Here is a 22,868-nt window from a genome sequence, read left to right as displayed (position 1 = left end):
GAGACATTACTTTGCCAACAAAGGTCCGTCTAATCAAAGCTATGGTTTTTCTAGTAGTCACGTATGGATGTGAGAGTTGGACTATAAAGAAAGCTGAGCGCAGAAGAACTGATGCCTCTGAACTGTGGTATTGGAGAAGACTCTTGAGAGTCCCTTGGACTGCAAGGAGATCCAACCAATCTATCCTAAAGGAAATCAGTCCTGAATATTCATTGGAAGGACTGATGCTGAAGTTGAAACTCCAATCCTTTGGCCGCCTGATGCGAAGAACTGACTCACTGCAAAAGACCCTGATGCTGGGAAAGATTGAAGGCAAGAGGAGAAGGGGACAACAGAGAATGAGATGGTTGGATGGCATCACCGACTCAATGGACATGAGTTTAAGTAAACTCCGGGAGTTGGTAATGGACAGGGAGGCCTGGTGTGCTGTAGTCCAAGAGGTCGCAAAGAGTTGGACACAACTGAGCGACTGAACTGAACTGAACTGTACAAGGAATATAAAAAGTTCAATGGAACAGAATAGAGAATCCAGACAGTCACATGAAGTCATGGGACATTTGAATATGAGAAGAGTAGTATTTTGAGTCACTGGTGAGAAGATGGCCTACAGGATAGATAATTCTGGGCAGCATGCCAGAATTTCCCTCTGCAAAAAAAAGGTTAGATCCCTAGCTCACACCATATATGAAAATAAATTCCACATAAAGGACTAACAGAGAAATACAACTATAAAAGAAATATAAGAAAATATGAGAGAATACATTTACTATCTGGGAATGGAGAAACATTCTTTAAAAACCACAAAATACAAAGCCATAAAGGAAAGGATAGGTAATTTGATCAAAATAAAAAGCCTCTGTAATAATCCAAGAAACTATTATGAGGTTAGAAGGACCAGTCGGCCTGGGCCGAGGGGTAGTTCATTCTGCCTGGGAGCAGACTGTGAGGCCGGATGATCTTGGAGGCCTTTCCTTTCCCTCACAATTCCTTCACGGAGGTCAGGGTTCAGGAGGAAGCAAACATCAGAGGGTAGCTGCTCCCACTGTTATCATCCTTAGAGCCCTACAATCAAGAGGCAACTAAAGTCATAGTTGTTCAGAACCGGCGCAAAACAAGTGGGTGAAGTGCATCAGGGTGCAGGAGAGGAGCAGTGAAGCAAGATGAATGGAGAAGAAACACTTTTGCCGGCGCTGGGTGAGGAGGGGGAAGAAGCGCTGACCCTCTGTCAGACGGCATGACTTTCTGTCAGATGGCATGGTCTCCAGACTGTAGGCCCACCTTTCAAAGAGGGGAATGTGGCTCAGGCAGCTCCTCCCAGGACCTCATTTTCCCTGCACAGAGAACCTTTTGGAAGAGCTTTTGGAGAAAATGTTGGCCTGTGTGGCCTTTAATACCTCCATCTGAACCCTCAGCTCTGTGGGGATCACAGCAGTCCTGGGGTGATGGCTCTGCCCAGAGCTCTAGTGGCAGTGAGGATGGAAGCACCCATGTTCTTGGGGGAGCTGGAGGACCTTACACAGTCTGATGACTCCAAATCAAGAGGCCTATGTCCTGGAGACTTGACTCTGTTTCATTGTCTGGAGAATATTCCAAAAGCCAAGTTGAGACTTGTCTCATGGAGCTTCTGTCAGTAAATTCAGTTTACAGGGATCATGCTGTGCTCTTGTGGGAGTCCAGGGAACCACTGTGTTCAGTAACTTTCAGCTCGTACTTCCTACTTGTGAACTGACTCTGAGCTCAGAGCGTGTTTGGCTGATTCAGGTAGGAAGACAGCCACATCTTAGGGAAACCCTTGCTGCATTCTGAGGCCATCCAGGGAGCTGAGTTGAGCACATGGACTTGGGGTTGGAGAGGAGGGAGAAAATTCTGAGCAGGGAGAGAGATGCCATTTGTCAACAGGAAAAAGTAGCTGAAACAAGGAATGATGGGTATTGAGAAGAGCAGGAGATAGTACCAGGACTGGCAAGAATTGAAATAGACTCAGTGATGGAATCATAGTCCAAGAAGCAGCAATCTCAAAGGCCCCAAGTTGGCCTTCAGAGCTATTTTTCAGGATTTGTAGGGTAAGGGGTAAGAAGTAAATAAGCACAGCTGAGGACAAGACAGGGGCACTTGGCCTCTCATGAAAGGATGCCACAGGGGTAAGGAGAAGCCACTGGCCCCAGGGAAATGTAAAAAATGGACTATGGAACTTAGATTTATTGTCTCCAAAATGAAGGCTACAAAGACAAAGCAATGTTAAAACTGTGGCTGAGTACCAACTATGTAACAAGCAGCCAAATTAGGGTCATGTAAAGAGACTCTGTAAGGAGACCCCGCTGTTACTACTACCAGCACACACCTAGCACAGTCACTCAACCCTGTTTCTCACCTCTGAGACAACATTAGACTAGTCCCCCCATGTGGCACAAAATACCACAGTTTAGAGTGCTTTATAATATTGAAACCAAAATTCAGGGAAACAAGGGATATTTACCTAGCTCAAAACCCCCAACTTCCCAAATGAATAGAGCAGGCTCCAACCAGTCACCCCAGGTCCAATAAAGAGAATAACTATCTTTCCTCCAAGCTTCAGCAACCCCACTTGCAGGCCCTTTTCATTAACAGTCCTGCTGATCAGCCAAGCTGAAGGATGCAGCCTCTTAGAGACCCCCTAGAGGACGGTTCTATTTCTACTCTCAGATCAGGACCAGTGATTCTGAACCTATTTGGGCTCTGACTTCCCTTGAGAGTTTTGAAGAAAACTATGGATCCTCTTCTCAGAAAAATGTACCTTGCACATACAGGTATAAACTTGTGTAAAACTTCAGGAGCTTCGGTCTGGTGCTCCGTGACAAACTAGAGGGGTGGGACGGAGTGGGAGGTGGGAAGGAGGTTCAAGAAGGAAGGAATATATGTATACCTAGAGCTGATTCATGTTGATGGATGGCAGAAACCAACACAACACTGTAATTACCCACCAATTAAAAATAAATATATTTTTAAAAACTTCAGGAGCTTTATAGACCCCCAAAGGCCCCAGCATAAAAATGTCTGCCAAAGACAAATCTCTCCTTTCCTTATGCAAGAGCTGTTCCCCAGAGCTGATTAACTGCTATCTTAGATGTCCAACAGGTGAATTAATATTCAGCTTTGACCTCTAGTCATCCCATGCCCTTAGCAGATGGCAGATTCTCTGCTGTTGCCTGTAGCCAGAAGGAAGCAGAGCCCCTAGACGGAGACCTCATTTTGTTTTTCAAAAGAGCACTCTGCTCCACCATTGGCAAAAAACCTCAGACACTCCAGGCCTGGAACAGAGATAGTGAGAGGCAAACCAAAATGGAATCCGGTCTGGTACACAACTAGGCCTGTGAAGAGGGCACCAGAGACTGGATCCTTCTTGGGCTAGTAGGAGAAAGGAATGTAGGAAGGACCAAAGCCGAAACAGGAAGGGGTCAGAATGGGTTCCCCTCCTTTTAACTAAATGCAGACTAGCTGATCACCCTAGAAGAGGAGTCTACTCTTTCTCTGGCTCCTCTACCTGGGAACTCAGAGACTGTTGGAGGAAGTGCTCCTATCAACTACACAAGTTCTACATTTGTCTCCCTTTTGACCAGCAACCTCAACGAGGAAAAGGATGATGAAAGGATTTATTGAACACTACTCTGTGTTGTAATTTTTTCACATGAATTATTTCATTTAATCTTTCTGACGATCAGATGAAGCAGGCACTCTTATGCCATCTATAGATGAGGAACCTGAGACTAGAAGGGGTTGGGTAGAGTTGCTGAAGCCACAAAGCTAGTGAGTGGCAGAGTCTGCATTTGTATCTAGATCTGATTTCAAAACTAACATTTTTAACCTCCACCTCCATGCTCCTTCCTCAAAGGCCAGAACTCAGACAAAGACCCTGGAAATCCTCCAGAGTGATGGTCTGTCTCCAAGTCCTTGCTTCCACTTCCCTGTCCTCTGCCCACCATGCAGCAGCCTGGCTCTCATCAAGGACTCACTTTACGGCAAGTTGGTTGAAAACCATCGAACTCTCTCTCTTCTCTCTGTATGACTTTGCTATTTGAGTCCATATTCCATAGCCCTAAATTTATCTTGGAGCCTAAATTTATTTTAAACTCAGCTGAGCTCAGGAGCCTCATTTCCTCTTCAGGTTTAGAATGAAGGAGGGAGGTTCTTTTTCACTGCTGCTCTGGAATGCTATTGGGGGAGGGGTTCATTGCCACAACTCTCATTTTAAAGATTGGGAGGATGGGATTTCCCTTGTGGTCTAGTGGTTAAGAATCTGCTTTCCAATACAGGGGACCTGGGTTTGATCCCTGGTCAGGGAACTAAGATCTCACATGCCTTGGGGCAACTAAGCCTACACTCCACAACTGGAGAGACTCAGGAATGCTGAAACAAAGAGCCCGAGGGCTGCAACTAAGATGTTATACAGGCAATAATAAATTAATAAATATTTTAAAAAAAGACCAGAGGGAGGGCCAAGGAACAGAGAATAGAAGAGCCAGGATTTGGTGAAATGTTACCAATGATGTTGGTGCTCTATGGAAGCCAAAATTCTCTAGACACCTCCCAACCTGTGGCACTGGGAAATAGGGAATATAACTCCTTGAAGAGCTAGTCTCCTCTACTCCCTCAGCTAGTGGATTCCAGGGAGAGTGAGTTCCCAGATCATCAAGAAGCCCAGAAGAATTCTGCCCATCAAAAGCTTGGTGGCCGAGGGCCCCCCTAAGTGCATACTGAATGGCTGGAGCCCCAAACAACAGTGCTTTGAGGAGCAGCTGTGGGCACAGTGGGCATCAAGGGATCTTTTGAGGCCAGGGTTATTGCCCTCTCCCCAGAAGCTTACCTGGAGATGAAATACCTAGGGAGAGGAGATGCTGAGGCCCATTCAGAGATGGGAGGTACATGAAGCTAGGGAGAGTTGGCAGTGGGCAGAGAAGAATCATCTCATATTCAGGGTCCCTATCCTACGCCACCTGTGGGCCAGAGGTGAGATAAAACAGGATGACAGTACTTGCATTTAACATGGATAAGGAAGTCAGCCCTAGAAGCACTCTGGGCGTCAATGAAGTCCAGCTGCTTAGCTAAGAGATGTTTACTGAGTATCTGTTGTGTGCCAGACTTATCCAAGCACTGGGAATGCCTTAGTTTTGCCCTCACAGCATTAAGTCAAGTCACTCAGTAGTGTCCGACTCTTTGCGACCCCATGGACTGTAGCCCACCAGGCTCCTCCATCCATGGGATTCTCCAGGCAAGAACACTGGAGTGGGTTGCCATTTCCTTCTCCAGGGGATCTTCCCAACCCCAGGGATCGAACCCAGGTCTCCTGCATTGCAGGCAGATGCTTTAACCTCTGAGCCACCAGGGAAGCCCTCACAGTGTTAGCCTCCTAGAAAAAAGAAAAAACAATTTTGGACAGTGATAAGCACTAGGAAGAAAATGGAAATGGAGCTATGAGGGAGAGGGATTGGAAGGGGGCCTCCTTGAAAGAACATGAAGGCTGATGCCTGTTTATGAAAAAGGGCCAATGTGAGAGGATCTGTAGGGAAGCATGTTCTGGGCAAAGGGCAGAGAAAGGCCGAAGACTCTTAGGTGGCAATGGGCTTCATGCATTTAAGACATGGGAAGATGACCAGCTTGGCTTAAAAGAGAGATGAACATAGAGGTGAGAGGAAGTAGACAGAACTGGGGAGTCAGATAGGGCCAGGTCATAAGGGCCTTGTAACCATATTTATGCGCGGGCTGCTGCCTGGAGAATGAACTGCAGGGCACAAAAATGGCCACAAGTAGACCAGTGACGAGGCTGTTAGATGAGAAAAGGGGTGACCATATACGATTTGTTGTCTAAACCAAGATACTTGTACAAGCGAACCAGGGTACTACAAACAATCAAACAGGGACAACAGGAATAACCAGGCCTCGGCACTGACAAAGCTCTAGCTGCAGTCATCTTCCCCAGCTGGGACTGTCACAGGAAGTGCCACAGTTTTTAGCAGTTCTGTTCTGACACAGAGCTCCCAGCTCCAGGAGATGGAATCACTTTTCTGTTTGCCCATGCCCTGGCCTGATGCCCCATGCCTGGGCATTTGGTTTTTGTCTAGAGGCCACGGGTTACAGTTGCAGCACAAATGAGGCAGGAAGCCCTTTCCCCTGTATTCCCTGGTGCGGGGGCTGCCCACTCTCAGCGACAACCAACAGGACAGGAATGAAAGAGCTAACAGGGAGTACGTGGCCACCTCTTCTTAAGGAGGTATGGAGAGGCTGGAAGCCAAAGAGGCATGGACAAGCTCTCAGTTCCAGAGCAGGGATTCTTAACTCCGACTTGAGGAGGTCTGTGAAGCAGGTGACAGGGTCCTAACCTTTCATCAGATTCTCAAACCAGAAACTCCAAGAGATAAAGAACCTTTGTTTTAGAGAGTAGGGGTTCTCACACTTCAGTGTGCATCAGAGTCTCCTGGAAGGCTTGCTACAACAGGGACTGCTGGTTTCAGGCAGGTTCTGATTCAGTTCTGTCTGGAGTGTGGACCAAGAATTTGCACTTCTAACAATTTCCAACGGGATGCTAATGCTCTGGGGTGAGGGAACACACCATGAGAATCACTGCTTTAGAGGATACAAGAAACATGAGGGATTATGAGCGTCCCTTTTTAGACAAGAGTTCTAATAGATACCATAGCCCTCTAAACCAGCCCTAAGTCCCAAAGAATTTCATATTTTGTATTTGGAAGAAGCCTCTAGAGAGTGACCCTCAGGACCTTCCCTTAGAGCTCATGAAGCATCTGGGAAATAGCATTTTTAGAGGATGCTAAGTGCCTTCAGAAACGTTACAAGCCCAAGCAAAGCTCTAAGCTGGAAACTACATGGTTGGCCCTGATGGATCCAATTACTGGGCCAATTATTGGCAAGTAGTGAGGTTTAGGGAATCTGGGCAGACCCAGATCCTCTCTGGGAAGCTGCCTCCTGTTCTCTTTTGAGCCTGTATCTGCAGCCAAATGGGCCCAGATAGGAGGTCAGCCATAAGGAAGACAGAGGGTGTCTGCTGGGGGGTATAACCTGGGGACAAGAAAGGAATCAACAGCTCCACTGGACAGAACTGAAGGGCTTATTCACAGGGCTCTCTGATCAGGTCATTGTGATGAGGATGAGAAGAGGCAGGAATAGTACCCAGCACTGTACTTTAAGGAAGAGCAGTGGAGAGAGGCCTGGAAGGGCCATTCACCATGTTTCCTCAGACCTTGTCTGAGTAAGTCACTCCCCCATGAAAGTGGAGGGGGAAATGAAAATGTAGATTCATTCATGAATCAACCTTCAGAACAGGAAGTGTGGCTTGTGAGCTATACAGAGAAATCTTCCTTTATTTCAGGGAACATTGGTTTTGCCCTCCAGCTGAATACATCCTGAGCTAAGGCACTGTCAGAGTCTGGGAGACCCTAGGAGTTAGGGGAAGAGGAGGCGCTAGAGTGACTGAGACCAAGGGTATCCTTGGGCATCATCTGCCAGGACTTGTGATTTGAACTCTGACTGTGTAACCTGGGGATGTTACTTGATCTCTTTGTGTCTTAGTTTCCTCTTCTGTAAAATGGGGGTAATAATAGTGCCTGTTTCATAGGGTTGTAGTAAGACTTAATGAAATAACCTAGACAAAACACTTAGCTTGCATAGTTTAAAAACTCAATATTGAGCTTTTTTTTAAGTGAGGGGCTTGGAAAAATTTAGGATGATGGCAGTACATACTCACCCTCAGTGTCACTGCCAGAGGCATAAAGAGAAGGCCTCCGAGCCTGGAGCAGCTGCCAGTCTCCCTGGGAGGCTGACGAAATTCCTGCTTCCTGGGGAAGGTCTGAGTTACGAGCTAAGCAAGCAGGGAGAACAGGGTTCCTAGGATGGTGGGGTTAACTGGACAACTCTGCTGGCTGTGAGGTGGGGATATCCTGCTCTTTTAAACATTGCAACATTCAGTGAGCCTTTTTGTGACATTTTCTCACTGCCAACCTAAGTGCCAAATGGCCTGATTTGAACAAACCAAAATGAATGAAAATCAAAGCTGGGAGGAAAACGGGAACAACGTTATTGGAAACACTCCAGAGATTTGCGAAATTAAGGTAAAATCCCCATTTTCAGAGGGAAAAATCAGTGGTTCCTTCTCAAGTTCCTGAAGTGTGGGGGACGGTGCTGAAGTGAAATGAAAGCAGTAGTGCCTGTGCTGACCCTGCTAGCTAATAGCAGACAAAAAGAGATCTCTCATTCCTCTGATCCCATAAGAGCAGAACCTCTTCCAAAACCCAGTACCCCAAATCAGAAAGTCCTGTCTGCTGAGAAAGAAACTCTTACTGGCACTATGAACAGAGAGAGTTCTAAAAAAATCATGCAAAAGAGCCGAAGTAAATGACATACTACATGGTTAAATAAAAGTTAACATCCATTGGAGGTGGGGGTGGGAAGAGATTGCCGATTTTATTGCTTTAGAAGAGAAAAGTGCTAAATAAAAATGGCTAACAGTTCTGTTGACCTTGCTGGGCCCCTTTCCTCAGGGGCTCCCATGGGCCCATAAGCCTTGCCCTAGAGTTCAGACCCATCCCAAGTCTGGGATGTTCCCTTGCAGCCCTGCAACAGAACCTTACCTCCACCTCTCCAAAATTACCTCAGGGCATATTCCCTGAGGTCAGGGATTCCCATTTGGAATCTTTCAAAGATTAAGGTGATGGGACAGTTTGGAAGGGGCCTGGCTTCCGGCTTTTCATTCCCTTTTACCTTTACCACAAATTGTGGCTAGAGTTTCTACCACAATCTCCAATACTAGCGAGTCCTCCTCTGGGAGTCCCAGGAGTTTGTCTGACTCTACACTGAGGTGAGGGGAGAATCTTTAGGAAGTCCCCAGCTGTCCTCTGTGTGCAGCCTAAATCAGAGGCACTGCCACCTGCCCTACCCACGCAAAACAGAGGCCCCTCCACTTTATGTTTTCATACAGCACAGTGTCTGTTATTTTTACAGGAGTTGGTGGTTGTCAGGTGTGGAAGCTGGTCCAACAGCTGGCTAACTGTGACTAGCTGTCTTCCAATAGCTAGTCTGCTCCTCTCTACAAAGGAAAGCCATTTCAGCAAGAAAAAATCCAAACGACAACAACAAAGCTTTCTTGGAATTTACTCAAGGAAGCCTGAAACTGTGTTACTGTGAACATGAGATATTTCAATGACCATGCATCAGTCTTTAGAATATAACTACTGTTATACATATGTATATATTTATTTATTTGGTTGTCTTTTTTTTTTTTTTTTGGCCATGCTGCACAGCATGCAGGAATGTATTAGGTTGGTGCAAACGTAACTGCGGTTTTTGCATTGTTGAAATTTGCCATTTGATACTGGAATACATTCTTAAATAAATGTGGTTATGTTATACATCATTTTAATGTGCATTTCTCACTTCATCTTTTGGTAGTGACTTATTAATTTCTGTTTATTTTATATTTATATGAGACTATGGAAATGGTAGACAAAAAGCAAATTTGAGCGATTTTCTTATTCGAGTTCAAATGGGTCGTAAAGCAGCAGAGACAACTCACAGCATCAATGCATTTGGCCCAGGAACTGCTAACAAATGTACAGTGCAGTGGTAGTGCAAGAAGTTCTGCAAAGGAGACGAGAGCCTTGAAGATGAGGAGCGTAGTGGATGGCCTTCAGAAGCTGACAACAACCAACTGAGAGCAATCACTGAAGCTGATCCTTTTACAACTACATGAGAAATTGCCAAAGAACTCAGTGTTGACCATTCTATGGTCATTAAGCATTTGAAGCAAATTGGAAAGGTGAAAAAGCCATAAGTGAGTGCCTCATGAGCTGACCGAAAATAAAAAAATCGTCATTTTGAAGAGCTGTCTTCTCTTATTCTATGCAACAGCAACAAGCCATTTCACTATTGGATTGTGACAAGAAATGAAGAGTGGATTTTATATGACAACGAGGGACAACCAGCTCAGTGGTTGGACCAAGAAGATCCGAAGCACTTACCAAAGCCAAACGTGCACCAAAAAAAGTCAAGTCACTGTTCGGTGGTCTGCTACATGTCTGATCCACTAGTTTTCTGAATCCCAGAGAAACCATTACATCTGAGAAGTATGCTCAGCAAATTGATGAGATGCACAGAAAACTGCAACGCCTCCAGCCGGCATTGGTCAACTTGGGCCCAATTCTTCTCAACAATGCCCGACCACATGTTGTACAACCAATGCTTCAAAAGTTGAATGAATTGGGCTAAGAAGTTTTGCCTCATCCGCCATATTCACCTGACCTCTCGCAAACCGACTACCACTTCTTCAAGAATCTTGACAACTTTTTGCAGGGAAATGCTTCCACAACCAGCAGGAGGCAGAAAATGCTTTCTAGGAGCTTGCCCAATCCCTAAGCATGGATTTTTACACTACATGAATAAACAAACTTATTTCTCATTGGCAAAAATGTGTTAATTGTAATGGTTCCTATTTCAATTAATAAAGATGTGTTTGAGTCTAGTTATAATGATTTAAAATTTACACCTCAAAACCACAATTACTTTTGTACTAACCAAAATAGCTCCCCAACCAGGGATTAAACACATGCTCCTTGCATTCGAAGTGCAAAGAAAAAAATCTTTTATAGTGTGATTTTTGCAGGAACTTTGTTTCTGCAATCACTGGTTCCAAGCCTTCTCATATCCAGCCTAAAAGTAAGTGAAAGCACCAGAAAAGATAAATTGAGGAGAAAGCAGAAATCCAAACTTCCAACTCCATTTCTAAAGGTTGAGGAAAATACCATACACCTGAAGCCACTGCTGGTTTTTGAGTTAGAGGCCAAAACTGAGATAGCTCTTTTTGGTCAGATAATCTAATCTTCTCTGAGACGGTCCCATTAAAACTATTCTGAAGGATCACTCCTGTGGCACATTTTTATTGGTAACTTCTTTCACTAGAAAAGCAGTTTCAAAAGGATCTTATTTTCAAGCACAACTGTTATTTTCTGCAGAGGATTCTCTTCATCTTTTGTCATGACTCTTTTGTAACCCAAACCAACTTCAAATTTAAACGACAAAAAACAAAAAACTTACAGTGGAAAAGGGGCATAGTCTATGGGAAAAATTTTTCCTTCTCTTTAGTCGTGATGGCTTGGTTAACTGTCCCACCACCAGAGAATTTTAAAAACTGACTTAAGAAGCAAGATAGGGAAGCCATTCACATAAAATCTAATTTGTTTTAAAATAAAATAGGAAAGCTTTCCAATGTGAGACAGCACACCTAATGCCTGCAGCAAATTAATTATCAGACAAATATACCTGCTACTGAACCCTTAAAATGGTTTTTGTCTATCCAAAAAAAAAAAACCAAGAGCAACCATAACCACCCCCACCAAAGGCACTGAAACAAAAGACTGATCTGTTTATACAGTCACATGAAAAATAAACATCTTTATTTTTTTGCCTACTTTATTTCATTTTTTTTCAAATAAAATTTAAATCTGTACAAAGTATACTGTTACAGTATATATTTTTTAAGAATCAATGCCTAAAAGAATCACAATACTTCAATAAGCAGTACAGCAGACCTCGCTAGTTTCAGCTTTGATATTGAACAAACTCAAGCCGGCTGATGCACAACACATTTGCTTGGTTTCCACATGGTGAGTTCCCAGCACTGAGATGGGAGAACATGACAGCAAGTATGGTTATATTACAGCCCGACACACTGCGCTTCTTCATGTGGTAATAACTGCACATATTTAATACAGAATGCTCAAATTTAGTTTTTAAATTGCATTTGCTTACTTCTTAGTTGGCAAAATTCAGCATTCTTAATGGGGTCCCCAAACAGTGCAAATTAATGATATTCTACTGTATAATTGGCACATCTCCAATAAGGATTAACTTGTAAACTCAAAGAATATTACAACTTTGTCCTAAATTTTAACTAATATACATCTGGTCCATTTAACCAAAGTCATTTTGGAAAGATATTAAAGAACAATTCTATTCCTGAAAGGATATTGTTTGACCATTCTTTAGAGAAGATAAATTTTTAAATTGTCATTAAAATGTTTTACTATAAAAATTTTACAAACTTGATTAGAAATTTCAAGATTATGATTCACAGCGGACAAATACAAACTGTTCATATTCCAGCAATACCTACTCTTAGGCTTTCAGAGCACAACCATGTCAGCTGTGTTAACTAAAATTTTGAACAATGTACTAAATTTATAAGTGGTGCTGGGTCTAGCAAGTGTAAATACACAGTATATTTTAATGAAAAGAATTGTCTTCTTTATACTTTATTTGTTTTCCCATAAGGAAACATTAATGTTTACATTCTTTAATAAAGTTAATCTTACATCAGAATATAACTTAATACTGTCAGCAACAGGGACCACACACAGTAAATAAGAAGCACATTTAAAATAAGTCTGAATTCACATAGATTAACATTTGTTGGTTAATAAAATATCGACAGTATTACAATCTTACAATATTTACAGTAAGAAAAATCTAGAGTAATATATACCTTTCACAGCAGGATTCCTTTTTTTTTAAATTATTATTTCTTCCAGTTTGGGATTGTGTATACACAAAAAGCTCAAATAAAGCAACTCTGCAATATAATCTTAAAATAATGGCTACTGAGGGAAATTCTATCACAACCATTGAAAATAATGGTGACTTTTCACGGAGTCTGTGGCATCTGAGAACCTAGTTAATTAACCAAAGTCTTGCTCAAACCAGCCTCAGTTACCCAGATTAAAGCTGCAGAACTCCGGCCTTCCCTGACTGCTAAAAACCCAACAGATTTTCTCAACATGCTATAAGAAAAGAGGGAAAATAGGTTTCAGTTCACACCTCATGGCTGGAAGCCTCTGACCAGTGTACATTCCCAACTTATGCTAAAAAGAGGACCAACTTCATCCCTAAATCATCACAAGAGTTTACCCTCCTACTATAGGGCACTGTGATAACCAAGCTCACTCATTCCTCAACCTTCCAGCATTAGGATAAGGCATGAACTTGGCCCATATAATACACACCAGCATCTTAAAGACTTGGGATCAGGGCAAAGAAATATACCAGTGCAGTCTGCACTGAGATCAAAGGGAAAATGGGAAGCGATGCACATTTCCAATTAGAATGGCAAGAAGACCCACATCCCTAAACTGGAATTTGGCCAGGGCATCAGAGTTAGCACCCCCTCTCTGAGTACCACAAGCGATTAGGATGTGTGCTCTGGGCCTCCTCCAAGAGAGAGCATCTACAGGAAGTAACACCATGTGGGACATTAGTTCAGTGATGACTCCCAAGAAAGCAGATACAACTGAATCTGGGGCTGTCCACAGCTCCTGAGGTCACTCATCAGAGCTGTGACCTGTCCCAACCCTGCTTAACTTTAAGAGATCTGATGGGCACAGAGCACTCAGGGATACGGCTGCTGGCTACTTTGGACTCTAGATCTCACAGGTAATCAACAGGTATCTGAGATTGAATTAGCAAACTGTACCATAGCTCCTTAAACAGACACTGTCAGGTTTGAAATCATGTCAAGCATGAACCTTCACTGTCAGGTCAGAAATCAAAGTGGGAGTTTTCCCACATCACCCAAGGTTATTTTGTCAAAACCTTAGAGGAGTTGGACAGTTTTTCATGTTGCAAGTGATTAGTTTACTTATTTAGTCAAGCTGGATTGGCAAACCAGACTGATTTATTTAGTTAGCTTTGTTTTTTTTTTTTTTTGATTCTTATGTATGTGTTAACCCAAAGCTGTTCTATTTGGGCTAAATACACTGACAGAGAAAATTCAAATGACAAAAGTTCTCAGCAAACTTTTGTGGCATTTTGTTTTTGGACGTCAATGCAAGATCTAAAGGTATTTCTACCCAACAAAGTCTGTTTAAGTTGTTTAATGTTATTTCCTTTTTGGTCCTATACAGAATGCTATGACTTCTATATAGGTCTGAATGCTGCTCCATGTAGATTCCTTCTGTATATCTAAAAATATATACTTTTCAGTAGTTCAATACATGGTTAATCTTCCCACAGAGGAAGATTTTTGTAATCACATGTTGCAAAGTAGAAAAACATCTCCTTTCTAAGAAAGGAAATACGTATACTTTCCTATTGTACACTTTTGAATAAGCCCAAAGGCATGCACCAAAAATCATTATTAAAACTAATACATGCACTAAAATGGTATACAGTTAGACTTAAATAAGGTGCTGCTTTTTCAATTTTTCAATTTGAAGAAGACATTTTGTCAGTTTGTTGACTCAAAGATCTCTCCCCACCCACCCACCCCACTCCACGGCATCAAGAGAGAAAAATAAAAAGTATGCATAAACCTTTAAACTATTCTTTATAGGGGGAAAGGACAGATATATCAACTATCCTATTCATAAACTGGATTCCCAGTTTTAAATAAAACCAATATTTACTGGTAAAAATTGTCAAAGCTAATACATCCAAACAAATGTTACTAGTAAATAATGTTCTACATAGAGAATAATTTACTTTGGTTTTATGTACTTTCTCAAAAACAATACCGGTGTCCCATACGTCACCAAACTGATGTGTTCCAGCAAAGTTGTAAGGCAAATCTTTTTCTTCCCTAGTGACATCTTGTTTCCCAATAGACAAAACTAAAATCTTTTGGTGAGGAAGGGGTTAAGATAATGGCTAACCCCTTGGCATCCTGAGCATTGTGGTTTATCAAACTCTACCCTGCTAGAAGCTGTCAGGCACCCTGACCCCTGCCTTGAACCAGGAGTGGCTCCCATGTCTAGAGATGCCCTAACTCCTTAAAAATAGCTCTCAGAACTTTGCTTCTCTCTTCCTTCTGTCTGGTTGTTAGAATGTCTAACAAAGCTGTCTAGAATGTCACATTTTGCTAGTAGGGGCCACCATCTAACAGTAATTCCAATCTGAAATGTTTCAGGCCAATACTTAGTTCCTAACTTTATCAATTAATTGCATTGAAATTTTCTCTACAGAGTTTAGAGCAGAGATCCTTAACTTGGATTCCAGAAGATATGTGATGCCCCTGAGGTTGTATGCAAAATTAACTGTTTATGTGGTATTTTCTTTCTGGGGAGAGAGTCTATCACTTTCATCTGATAATCAAAGGTATCTGTGACCCCAAAAAGGTGATACAAGGACTTAAGAGGGCTACCCGTAATTTGTTTTATACTAGGATTGGGAAATGGGGTCAAAAAAACTAAAAATGTCCTCAAAAAGGAGGGGGGCATATTGTTGATCTTTTCCCTTTATTCATATTTGGGAAATAAGTGCTACAAACTAGAAAAAATAATTAAACTGATTAAACCCTATTTAAAAATAATCAAAACCACTTTCTAAATTTTTTTCGTTTTCCATATATGATAAATTTAGTCTCCAAGAAAAGGTTTGGAGACTGAATATTTCTCTTTTCCCAAAGAAAATTCATAGATATTCTACTGATCATCATCCACATTTAACCCAAGACAACATAAAACCTAAGACAACTATAATGATGTAAGCCTTTAAGTTACAGTTTTGAAAAAAGGATTATCTAGAGTCAAATACACATTTGTCAACATTCATTTCCCCAAATTGGTCCATATTTAGATAACTACCGGGCACATTTCCACTAGATAAACCTCAAGTTTGAACAATGGAAGTTTATAACTTTCTACCTCAATTAAAAACAAAGCCACAAAGTTCCACAATAGAGTCCAGCCATACACATTCACACTATGTCATAGAGAACTTTCTCATTTCAAATACATCACTGAATTTTCAATAGAATTTGCAAACTTAAGATCCAGAATAAATAGCAAAACGTGCTGAGAAGAGCATGTCGAGAATTAAAACACCACCCCCTGCCGCACCCCTTCCATCCAGAAACACACTCAGGCATTCCAAAAATAAACCAGCTCTGAAGAGAGGCCTCTAACCTGTTGGTTTTAAGTATGAAGCTCCTAAAAGGCTATGGGAGAGGGAATATAAAATGAAATAATAATTTACAAAAAATAATTTCAGTCAAAACACATTTCTGTTCTATTGACAAAACTGTCATTTTTTTGTTTTTCAATTCCAAATACTGTCACGCAAACTCACTAAGACAAAAAATATGTTCACAGGTACGCTTTTTGTTCTCCTACTCTTTCTAGAGTACATCTTGAGGTTATAAGAATGCCTCCAGTTAAAATAAAGTCTCTTATCCCTTACCACCCCCCTCCTCAAAAAGTGAGTCAACCTTGAATTCCAAAAAGGAATATTCATCTAATATAATTATTTCAACACCAGTTATATCACATAGACCATAAGGAAACTCCATGAGTATTATGGAAAACTACATGAAAGAGGGAGCTGCCACTTGCCACCCACTTCACTTTCAGCTTTTTAAACCAATGCCCAGCTAGACTCAAATCTCATTCACTTCACTGATAACAAATAAAACTCCAAAACCAGGCCGTTTCAGGCTGGAAATTGAATCTCAAAGACATCACTCCATAGATATATATGTATGTATATATATTTTTTCTACCCTAACTTTCACTTTGTCTATTCAAATAGTTTAATAAAACTCACATTTACAAAGGATTTTATTGGCAAATAAAGGCCCATATTAAAAATTTTATCAAAACAAATTTTTGTTCTACATAGCTAACACTACGAAATATTTTCTTGGACTTATAAAGAATATTTAATTGCATATAAGTTTTGCTTTGGGTGGGATATTGAAAACGTAAGAAATTAGAAAAGACTAGAAACAAAAGTGAAAGTGACTAGTCTTAACTTTCAAAAAATCAAGTGCAAAGATAAATAGTGCAAATAATGAAAACTAGAAATTTTATAGGCAACTTTACAGTCTTTCCTGCTTTTGCACTTTTACGTATTGACAACTTTATAAACCCTAACAACTGTATGCAGCATGGAAATGGGCTATCATTTATCTCCATTGACTAGACTCAAGGAAGCCTTTCAAAGACTTGTCTCACAGTCATTTAAATCACTGGTTCTTGACACAGGTTTGGGAATTCACTTCCTTTTAAACAATTCCTAAGGGAGGGATTATTTAAGAAGGCTCTGTCCTGACTTAAGTTATAGTATGTAACCATCATAATTTAAAATCTGACATACAATACTACTGGATGAAAATCATACCAACTGCCAACTCTACAAAATAAGTTAAAATAAAAAACATTGTTATTAATGTATTTGACATTTGTAAAAAAAATTAATTCCAAATACAAAATCAGAACCTCTTTTTTAAAAGTTATCTTTAAGAGGTTTTATCACTAAAATATACAGATTTGGGTAAAATGAAACATTAATCTGTCAAAATCACTGAGAATAAGTCCTTACCAAACTAGAAAACAATTAATTCAAATATACTTGAATTGTGTAACTTTAAAAACAAGTATTATAGCAACTTTTCATCTTATCAAAATGTTACTGGGATACTGAGAACAGAAATCTGAACACAATCAGTTTCACCCTACAAAGAACATAAGAACTTCCAAGATATACCAGATTATATTATTAATATTTGCCACCAATGAACTCTTGGGAATTCTACAATTTTTAAAGTAAAATAGAAAGTGGAAAAAGAAACAGAAACTTGAGTTTGAGGGCGGGTATGTTGCCTAATTTCAGAAATATATATTCTTGAGGGTCACAATGTTAAATAGTTGCTAGGACTGCAAACAGAAAACAAATAGAAAAGACACCTAAGATTTCAATTCAGTGTTTTTAACCTGGTTTATTGTACTTCTAGAAATTTACGTGGAACAAAGGCTCAAGGTTCTATAAAGCAAGGCATAATATGGATCTTTGTGGACTGCAAAACTGAATAATTTGATCTAAAGAACATTTTGAAAAGCAAATGTAAACTACATTGTAACGTGAGCCCAGGAGAATAGTCTGTATGATAAATATTTCTGATAGTTTAAAAATAAATACGAAAAAGTTTGAAACTTTTAAAATTTCTTCCCCTCTAAATAAATCTCTAGCACCATTTGCCTTAACCAGAAAGTTGCCATTCCACAATTGTGCTATTTATATTTGTCCAGAAAAGCAAACATCCTATACCTGAAAACTTATTTATATACTGCATCATCATCATCATCATAACGTAGACCAATAGCTCTCTCATAACCAGCAAGGGACCCATTTTCTCTGAAAACTTTCTTAGTGAACATCAGCTTCATTGTCCTTAGCAAACAACTCTCATTTAAACTCTGTGTCTTTTCCTACCTCCAGTAAAAATTTCTCCCACTTTACCTCCAAACCATTCCCTTGTATACCTCTCACACTTCTATTCATAAACACATTTAAACAGCTCTCCCCCTTTCTGCTCTCAAATTTCCAAACCAGTAAGTCTCAGCTCCAGGAACTTACCTAAAATACACATACTTCTTACTTTCTTCAATTCATACATATCTTAACAACGTCAATGCTCTTCAAACTGCCAACTTAAGACTACAGGGAAGACAGGAGTCAGAAGAAACTGCGCAATTACCTCATAATACAGAAATCTTTCTGGGGTCAGTTAGCTATGTTCTTTTCTAAGGCAGGAGTCAGCAATTTCTTTACTTCCTTCTTAAGGAGGTAAACTGGAGTGCCACTGGCAGGCCTATGGCAAGAAGTATAAAAGAGAGCAAAACAAGGAAAAAGGAGGATAGGAAAAAGAAAATTCCAGTGTATAGGGTAGGGAGGTAGGTCAAATGTCACCAACAACTACCTGCACTGGAAACTGCCAATCCACTCCAGCTCAACGGGAGTTTGACCCATTCCCCAGCACGACTATTAGCTCATCAGCGGATGGCCATCACTGAGCTGGTCAATGTGAATACCTAAGTCACCTGTCCCGTAAGTTCGACTGCTACTTCATAGTAAGAACATAAGTCCTCTTAGGATTTTTCTGTGTTAATCCAGTTTAGAGCAAAACACATGCTAACAAGAGTATTTCCAGGTTTCTCACAATTCTAGAATATAAAGGTTTGGTCCTTGAACTTGGAGGCTTCTTAAATTATTAAAGTGTACCCTAAATCAAGAAAATTAAACTCTTTACCTTAAGTTTTTTCTAGGAAGTATTATAAAAATTTATAAGCAAATTACTAATAACCACCAAAACAAAGTATATATTCATGAAAATGCAAAAATCTTGTGATTCCAAAATGAGTAAAATATTTCTGGTCCATAAGAAATAACTTTGTTTTACACAGAGGATCACCACCATGTTTCTACCTATCAAACAAGACAATTTTCCACAAAAGTAAAGCACATCAGGAAAAAAGAAAATAAATACCAAACACAATATGGGGACAAAATAAAAATGAGTAGCTGTGAAATTCTTTTTAAGAAAAATATCTCTAACAAGTAACCTTTGCTATATTCAACCTTCCTAAAGACATAAATGGCCTAGGACCATCCAACATCAAAACTTGGAGGTCAGTTTAGCAACTGAAAGGTAACAAACTGTTGGCTTGAAACCAATCATATATTTCACTTTTTACCTGGTTCTTGCATTATGAAATTCTACCTGACTCATGTTAATGCTAATTTAGATGATCGCCATAGTAATGAAATTTCTACTCTAAAAGGGCCTGTCAAAGGGCCTAGGCCTTAAATTTGGGTTTTATTTTAGGAGCAAATAACTCTTCAAACATTAAAATCAGCTTTTCTTAAAAATTATTGCAAATTCTTTAATGTTGCTGGGTAAAAATAGTGATTTTAATAGCAGTGATCACTTAAGTGTCACATAATTTCATTATGAATGGTCTAAATTTGGTTAACTTTCAATGAAAATAAATGAGATTTAAAAGTAGATAAACTTTAATGAACAACTTTGCACAAATTACTTTAGTGAATTTATTCACTTAAGCAATTCTAATAAATTCTCTTTCCTATTCATTTCACTCTCATGGGGAAGCGTGCATATATAAATATATATCTACAAATCGTTGATATCCAATTTTTGGGATCAACTATAAATGTTATACTCAGTTATCACCAGCTTTTTTCAAACTTAAGTGGCTAAAGATTCTCTTAGCATTATTTTATATAGAAAGCAGGATCTCATTCTGATATGAAAATGAAAAAAGTCATCAGATTTGGTATCTCACTTTTTATGGGGGAAAAAAATCTTAAAAGTACGTTCACATGTAAAATAAGAGAAATCAAGGAGCTACGAAAGCCACCAGAACAATTTCAGAAATCTCCACTCTGAAATCATGTGGAAATGTGTGTATATGTTAACATGAAAAAATGAGTGGGAATACTGAAGACAGGGCGAACCATGTGTGGTGGTGGTTTAGTTGGTAAGTCATATCCAACTCTTGCAACCCCATGGACTGCAGCCTGCCAGGCTCCTCTGTCCATGGGATTCTCCAGGCAAGAATACTGGAGTGGGCTGACATTTCCTCCACCATGTGTGTGAGATAAAAATAATCATGCCCATGGTGGGGTCAATCATGGCTGGCAGAAAACCCAAAATATCATAAAAGAAAAAAGTGTTAGTTTAGAAAGTTTCAACATTGCTAAATAAAAAGTGTTTAAAAACACAGAAAAAAATGAATGAGACAACCCCCACAAACATCGTTTCATAGGAAAAAAGGTAGGAAAAAAGTGACCTATACACCTTTTTTAATATACCAAATCTTAACTGACTTAAAGATTATATAAAGTAGTTGGGTCATGGTACCCACCCATATTCTCATTATCAATGGACTTATCTTTTCCCCTCCCTTCCACCCAAATTTAGTTGTTTCCTGCAGAAAATGTACAGCATTCCTATATCAATAAGTATAAGAAATGAAAACAGTGAGTACAACTGATATAGATCCATTGACTTTTATTACAAATGTACTTGATCACTTGGCTTCAAAAAGTTTAAAATCAATACCCTATTTTCTGTATGCCAGTACAAAGCAAACTGTTTTACAAATTAAATACCTAAAAACTTGACAAAAATATTAAAATTTGATGAAAAACAATTATAAAAATCCTTAATCTCTCTCTTCAAAAAAGGAGGCAGTCTTCCCAGTCCTATTGTACAATATTAATAATATTCACCATTTTTAGAATAGGTAGCTAAATTATATTTTTTCTGTTAGCATACAAAACTCTTAGACTAATAGATTTTATTTGTATATGCTCCAGTTAAGTTTGTGAATGCCATTTGATTGCAATATAATCAACTATCTTTAATTGAGTCCTAATTTACACTTATTTAATAATTTGCATAGTTTAAAAGGGAAAAAGGTTATTCTATAACTAATTATCATAGGCTATTACAGTGCTATTTTTCAAGGCAACAAGTACTTGCTCCCAAATGAAATTATCTGTCTTCTTTAGGCAGGGGTTAAAATTACTAGCAGCTTTCTCCATCACCTGAAAAACCAAATTGGGATAGTTACCCATCTCTAGATGTGAAGACCTATAAAATACATTGATATATTTTTCACTTTGTGTCAAATTTCAACCCCTGCATGGGACAACTAGAAAGTGAGACTTTCAAGGTTTTTTATTTCCCTGTTGGTTTTGGTTTCTACTCTCCATGGCTTTTGAGAAGCTGGAAAAGTCTGTCTTTCTGACTCACATTGTCTTTTTTTCCATTTGGCAAATATTCATCTACCTCCAATCTGTATCTAGTGGAGGAAAAGCCAACATGGCTTTTCTTATGAACTTCCTTTGTTGTCAAAGGCATGTATAATGATTTCTACAGTTCTGGTTAGTTAACTTTAGCTCCCTCTGTGGCTGGATGACTGCTGCTTCCAACATCAGCATGATAAATAGGAGGCACAAATAAAAAGTAGCTTAAAAAAAGATTTTGTGACTTAAAAAAAAACCAAAAAAACCGAACAATACCAAACACACACACTTATATGGGCATTTAAAATCTGGTGGCTGATCTCTGGATTAAATTACTTGACAATGTCTCTCATTTTAAAGAATGTAATGCATTTCAAGTGTTCTTTTATACTTAGGCAAATAGTATAGTTTAACCAAGCTCTTGGACCTTAACTGTAAGACAAAGCAGATCATTAAAAATAAGGCATACTTGTCATGAATTAAGTTTTGTTTACATGTTTTTGGCACATTTGATCATACTGTCTTCTATGAATAACACATATGGTCAAATATACCATTTCCTTTTTTGTTTCAGCACAAACAGGGTTTACCAACTAGTAAAATAAAAACAAGGAAAAACTCCAACATAAAACACTGAGTTATAGAACCTTGGTAAAGTACCGAGCACCTGAGGGGAAGGGTGGAAAAAGGATGAAACAGGAGAAGGGAAAAGGGAAGGTTGGGGGTACTTGGGGAGGTAAAGTGAGATGCAAAAAAAAGAGCATCTTTACAGTCATTAGTCTTTTCTATGATCACGTTTTAAGTCTTAAAAGATCTGAATGTGGATTTCTTTTAAAATCCACTGACCATAAATCAGACACTGGTTTCAAAATCTTAGTAAGATTGTGTTTAACTGTTATAGTGTAAAGATAATTGCACAATACATGTGCTTCTTGATCCGGTAGGATTCCAAGCAGAATCTGAAGTCTATAGCTATGAAAGGCTTCACTTTAGGTAACTCGGACCCTAAAGAAAACCTCATGAAAGAACTCGCATCTCAAAGAAAGGACACTTTGCCTAAGTTTGCTGTGTTTTTGTTGACTTGCACTACTTATTGCTGGCTACTATGAAACACTGATCTAGGAGTACTCCAACAACCTGTAGTACAAGGCTTAACTTTAAGAAGCTATAGTAAACAAGAGACAAAATCAAAGCAATTCTCTTTCCTAACTAATAACAGCACAGAGAATGCAGTCTTTTCCATATCACAGTTAAAGTACAGTGAACAAAACAGCTCAACAAACCTTAAGACA

General features: G+C 39.6%; 2 protein-coding genes across 2 annotated transcripts in view; both read right to left on the bottom strand.

The window, feature by feature from the left end:
• PURA (purine rich element binding protein A) overlaps nucleotides 1-22,868 on the bottom strand; it is a 70,558-nt gene that overhangs the window by 37,600 nt on the left and 10,090 nt on the right. The gene's annotated exons all lie outside the window — the stretch shown is intronic.
• Nucleotides 11,411-20,724, bottom strand: IGIP (IgA inducing protein). The gene has a single exon (XM_020880679.2). The coding sequence runs from the start codon at nucleotides 11,737-11,739 to the stop codon at nucleotides 11,578-11,580; it is 162 nt and encodes a 53-aa protein (XP_020736338.1). The 5' UTR covers nucleotides 11,740-20,724; the 3' UTR covers nucleotides 11,411-11,577.

Source organism: Odocoileus virginianus, chromosome 3 (assembly GCF_023699985.2).
Source record: "Odocoileus virginianus isolate 20LAN1187 ecotype Illinois chromosome 3, Ovbor_1.2, whole genome shotgun sequence".
Classification (NCBI taxonomy): Eukaryota; Metazoa; Chordata; class Mammalia; order Artiodactyla; family Cervidae; genus Odocoileus; species Odocoileus virginianus.
This window is presented reverse-complemented; position numbering and strand designations above follow the sequence as displayed.